Source organism: Thermobia domestica, chromosome 8 (genome assembly GCF_964235325.1).
Source record: "Thermobia domestica chromosome 8, izTheDome1.hap1.1, whole genome shotgun sequence".
Taxonomy (NCBI): Eukaryota; Metazoa; Arthropoda; class Insecta; order Zygentoma; family Lepismatidae; genus Thermobia; species Thermobia domestica.
In genome coordinates, this window is record NC_137461.1 from 285,044,576 (window position 1) to 285,050,575 (window position 6,000).

General features: G+C 35.4%; 1 protein-coding gene across 3 annotated transcripts in view; it reads left to right on the forward strand.

The window, feature by feature from the left end:
• SA1 (stromal antigen) overlaps window positions 1–5,460 on the forward strand; it is a 106,279-nt gene extending 100,819 nt beyond the window's left edge. For all 3 annotated transcript variants that reach the window (XM_081769888.1, XM_081769890.1, XM_081769889.1), the window contains one exon: window positions 4,576–5,460. Coding sequence is in view for 1 of the 3 variants with exons in the window: in XM_081769890.1 (XP_081626016.1) it covers window positions 4,576–4,579 (4 nt within the window). In the remaining 2 variants the exon portion in view is untranslated. The remainder of the gene's footprint in view (window positions 1–4,575) is intronic.
• The last annotated feature ends 540 nt before the right edge of the window (window positions 5,461–6,000 follow it).

A 6,000-nucleotide genomic window follows, 5' to 3' on the forward strand; every position in this document is an offset into this window, starting at 1 on the left:
TTTCAGTACCTTTAATATGTTTTGCTATTTGCTTATTCATTCACATTTTGATATTTTAAATACAGATATCAGTATATTTACTAATTTTTATTGAGATATTTGATAATTCTTTAAGTCGATGTTTTCATGAATAGTTATTGTGTGTGTATATTTATTTCATGTTACACAAAATAAAGTGATCGAAACGGAACACTTAAACATTTTGCGAAAAGAATTTATTAGTGTTAAAAAAAAAAAAGAGCATTTAAATAGCCCTATAACGTATTTACTTCATATTATATCAAATAAAGTGATCGAAACGGAACACTTAAACATTTTACGAAAAGTATTTGTAAAAAAAAAAAAAAAAAAAAAAAAAAGTAAGAATTTTAATAGCCCTACAAACGCTTTCTGTGAACTTTAAAAAAAAAAAAAAAAAGGTTATCATACAGGTGTTTCAACCGTACTTCGCTTCTCACACCAGTGTTAAAAAAAAAAAAATCTCCCCTTCTCCCCTCATCAACTTATCGTTGGAGAATCATGGAGGATACTCACACAGGAAGACAGCATGGTTTCAACATGTGAAAAAACGGAAGATAAGGACACTCAACTGCACCAATTGTTCAAGAGGATCTTATTACTTCATGGAACATTTGGATTGGACATTGCTCATGCAGGAACCTCTCATCATGTTGTAGTGAGTGAACTAGTTCTTTAACTATTTTAAATAGCCCTTTTCCTTTTTCAGGTGAAAAACCATTCATCGTTTATACACGTAAGTCTCACACCATATGGCAGTGTTGCCAACTAACTTATTTTAAATTTTCAGGTGAAAAACCTAATTTTATTCATACTTCGTCAGACGGCCAAGGGTTCTCAACCTGTCTACGTGTGCACTTGACAGGTCGTTCCACTTTCGGACACCAATCTATAACCGCCACCAGGTTATAGAAGTATTTTTTTGTGGACGCTCTGTATATTTCGTGAAGACAGTGATTATTATTTTCAATTTATACTTTATTCTGCAACGCACATAAGTTCTTTCTTTGGTGGGAATTGCTTCTTTCCCACACAATTGGACAAAGACGTCTTTCATCGTTTTTTCATATATATATTTAAAACATTGCTTTTGCTGAGAACATTTCAGTTAGTGATTAACCATTTCAGTGTTTCTCCTTGACTTATTATATGCACAGTATATATTTTATAGTTATTGGGAACTGAATTAAGTGCTTTCGTTAATCGTTTATGGAAACATTACAATAGATTAGAGAAATACGGGCTGACCAGATGTCTCAGTAGCCAAAGTGGCACCAGCCTCACAGTTTTCGTAGTTCGTTATCTGTACTTTCTCACGCCAAAGTTATCGCAGTGTCTAGTGCATTATGGGCAGTTGACTAAAATTAACATAAATTGTTTTCCGTATTCTGTTTGTATGTGCATACAGGTGAGTAACTGAGTAATTTTTGAAATGAACTGCCAACACTTTTCTGTTGACCATTGCAACCCGTAGCTTGAGCTTGGACGCTCGAGGAGTTTGACTACAGGTCTGGAAGATGCAACCACGCATCTCGCGTTGAACTTCAAACATAAGTTGTGTTAAGGGGCACAAGCTATTTAGCCGATGAAGGACGATTTCTTACGGCTAGCCCCAATCAGTGAAATCCCAGGTCCGCAGACCTTGTGCGTTTCAAAAGTTATATACGCGCCCTCCAATATCAGAATTCAACTGTGAAGACCTTCTTTTCGTTTATTTACTCAAGATTTACTTTTACGCTGCAGGACTTTTCAGCGTAACAACTGGATTCATCGTGGGACGATCCAGACAACTTTTCCCCAGTGCGAATCCCCCAAGTGTGTTCATGGTGTGAGCAAAGTATTTATAGTGATACCTGAATTATAATCATATATACATAGAAAGGGCTATATCTCCCGAATAGGGCAAAACGTAATTTCAACGGCAAAATTTATTAGTGTCCAGTGTTGTATTCATTTCTCTTCGTTATATTTTTTTTTCAAAATAGTGTTCTAATAAATAAGTATGGTGTCAATTAATCCAGTGTGTTTTCGTTGTTTGTATGAGTGATGTTTGTGTGTGTTATGGTCTGGATGACCGTCTGATCGTCCGTGAGGTTTTCGAGACGCGACACCCGAATCTCTCGGCGCCTAATGCTCATCTCATTATTGAGACCGACGAGCTTTTTGGGAAACAGTTTGTAACCTTTCTTGGAGAGGTCTTCGTCGTCCTGTCCAGGTAAGTTAAAGTATCAGGAGTATACTTATTGGTAATACCACGAGCCGAGGACAGCGAACAGAACTACAGGCGGTTACAAATAAATAGCTTCCCGAACATGGACCACGAACTTGAGTTGGTTACAAATAAATGCCGCCCGAACATGGACCACGAACTCAGGACCGGTTACAGTTTCCGATGAAACGGGGTTCTGTAGGCCGGAATTTTAATTGCAGTGGTCTTCTTTTTAGCTGCTACAATCCGTTTAAATGCCCTCCAGTCCCTATCTGACAGGATTGTCTTTCGACCACTGTGGTGCTTTGCAAACGTTGTTTGCCCATAAATTGTGTATGCCCTCGTGACATTGGACACAGTGCCTCTCGATACCCCCACAGTGTTCGCCACTGTTGCCACTAAAGCTCCAACCAGACGGGCACCAACGATCATGACCCTTTGGAAGTCTGTCAAGTCACCCATTTTAGCGCACCACTTTCACACCACGACACTCACAGGTCAACTGGTTACTGCTGACGGAAGAGGAAGGTCTACATGACACATTGAAAACAAAAAACGATCGGCAACCGCAATACGTGTTGTACAGTGGAGGACCAAACTTGCGTGTCCTATATGAAGTGTTTTTAGATTTTTTTTCTTTCCCCTGTATATTTATTCCCGGTTTTCTGCTAGATGTCCTGGTGTCCTGAGAACATCTTCGGGACGTTAAATGTTACAGTTGTTAAAAACGGTCAGAAATTTAGCTCAAAACGCTTCAGCATTTCAGTAGTGTAAGGACTTACATTTCATTGCTGATATCACTAAAATGATGGAGTTTGGTGTGTTCCCGGAACAATTGTTTGTGTAGAGCGCAATTTTAGTCTAATAAACATGTATTGAACTGAAGAAAAAAGTAAAAGCAATGTTCTTATGGAAAATACACTTCCATCATTCATGCTCAGAATTTTATGATTACCTCATGTAAAATAAGAAGCTCTTAAAAAAAAAAAAAAAAGTTTATTTAATATAAATTAGCAGTGCAAATAGTGTTAAATGCACTACTTTAATTCATTTGCATGTTACACTAAGTTGTATAACAAAGAACATTCCAAAATTGAAAACTGACCACAACTTGTAAGATGTCCCGGTTTTTCAGTTTGGAAATCCGGTGAAGCTACTCAAAGGTTTGCCATCAATGCAGTAGGGCAACCAACTGTCTGCGCCGTTTATTATGGTTTTATTTTTTTACGTATCTGAAACATGTTTTCTTATGCACATATAGTTGAGAAATAGAGGCAAGAACTGATTTTTTCCAGCATGTAAAGTTTAAGTGGAGGTGAAATTACATTGAATTTAAGAAAGAATATGTGACTTGCCGTGGGAGAATTCAAATTGTTTGTGTCTGTCATTTGCTCTCTTAACAGCTTGTGTCCAAGTTTAAGTATTGTGTTCTAAACTTCATTGGCTATACTTGCTCGCTCATACTTCTTCCCGCTACAAAGTTTTGTGCTTTTCAATCACATGTCCCTGCTTTTTAAGCAGATATTAAAAGTCAGTCGAGAAAACGTAAGCCTTTCTGCTGTTGTCAAATTCGGGTATCCAAAGAGGAGTGATTCTCAATAGATGTGTTGCGAAATTTTGTAATTTAAGAATAAATTTCATGTCGTACAGGAAATTTGTAAGGGTAAATTGTATACGACACATTATATTTTTACCGTGAAGCCTTTAATAATTGGTTAAAAATGGCACCTGTGGACTAGAGCGTTATTCTAAAAGTGAAAATAAAGCGAAAAATGTATATATAATTATGTGCCTTTTGGGTCCTCGTCTGGGAACACGAATTGCACTATGTGGCAATGTAGCAGATAAAGAACTATAGAATAGATCTTCCAGTCTATGCATAGTTACATCGATTCTTTCCAGAAGGAAGTTATGTCGGTACACGTCGACATTAGCACATCTATTAGCGTGACAATCGATGCATTGGTTGATGGAGTCTTATAGCAATACTATTGCTTCTAAGCTAATTTACGACGTTGACACATTGTGGAAGGCCCCGGAGGGTACACCATTATATAGCATTTTTTTCTTTATTTTGACTTGTATCGTCCGTGGGCGCCATTTTTAGAACACCCTATATATTAATCAGTAATTAAGTACCTAGTGCGTTGTCAGTTAAAAGATGTTGGGAATCACTGCCGTAGGGTTTAGTTGTAATTTATATATGAAGCGAGTTACTTCAATTTTCTTGTTTGAGCGAAGTATTCACGTAGCCTACCTACGTATATATTCATGGATTTTTAAAATTTATTTATTTATTTGTGGCATATAAATAGGCTATTGATTGTTTAATATTTGTACTATTTCAGGTGATTGTGCAGGGAACGCACGAAGTGTTTTCCGTTGCGGTAGTATATGATCTCAATCCAGACGAATTGAATCGATGGTTGAAATGCAATGTGCCTCCTCTGCATGTCTTCTGTTTATAAGACAAAAGACTACAGCTGACAGCCATTTTCTGTGTGGTATAGTGTTCATGGTGATAGTGTGTGTGAAAATGGTGTAAAGAAGTAATAAAAAAAACAAGTGAAGCATTATATTCGATACCTCAAAAATTTAAACTTAGTAAAAAAAACAATAATTGTTATTGTTTTCAATTTATCAAAATATAAAGAAGAAAAAATCACATGGAAAGAAAACCATTTGGTATGGAACGGAGTTTTAAAACGAAAACGAATGTTTGTACATGTTCTGCACTTTTTTTCCGTTCTTTCTGCGATATAATGTGCATTGTTTCAGAAAGAACTATGTACTAGTGTAAGTATTGAAGCGATGAAGGGGTGTACATATGTATTTATTTCTTTAGCCGTGGGACAACTTGTTGCAGTTTTCAGACTGCCTATATTATACATATATATATATATATTCGAAGCGAAAATGTAAGTTCGTTAAGTTGATAGTTATTTATTATTATTATTATTATTATTTAATGTTTTTAATTCACTAGTTTTGTTTTTTCTTCTTTTCTTCATGATTGGTATGCTCCTATGGGCTAGAAACAAATATTTAAAAAAAAAAAGTTTCAACATTTGCAATCTTTATATATAAATATAGGAAACCACTTCTGTTCAACAGTCGTATTTTTAACATATACTGCATTATAAAAACAAATGTACGTAATATAAAAACATTATATAGTTACAATGTAGTATATATTGAGGTGCATACGTTTAATAAATATTTTTTTATATTCATTTGTGCTTCCAAAATAGAACTTACTATTTGTATACGTAGAACTTAGAATGTTAATGGTCGGTCTTCGTTGTGCCAGAGCTATTTCTTTGTTCGTCATGAGAAGGAAATGACACTGGCTTTGGTGAAGAGCTCATTCCGCATTTTGGTGTATGACTATCCTAATACAAATTAAAATAAAGGACAATAGCACTGCTACATGCTAGAGATGCAAAAAAAGCCGGCTTTTATGAATCGATGGTTTTTTGCACATAAAGAGCCGGCTTAAAAAAAAAAAAAAACGAGAATTTTGGAAATTTTGGCTTTTCTCATTTTCATGATTTTTCTATTTAAATAGCTTTCTTATAGTACACTCTAAAGTTAAATAAGATTTCATGACCTAAATGCTATATTTCGCTCTGGAATTCACCATCATGATGGATGGAACACATGTTTTATGAATTAAAGTAAACATAAAGTGCGTAGTATTTGAGGGCAACTGTAGAAGATATTTAACTTTATTTTAACTTCTGAGTTATCGACATTCTTTTTCTTTTCTACAT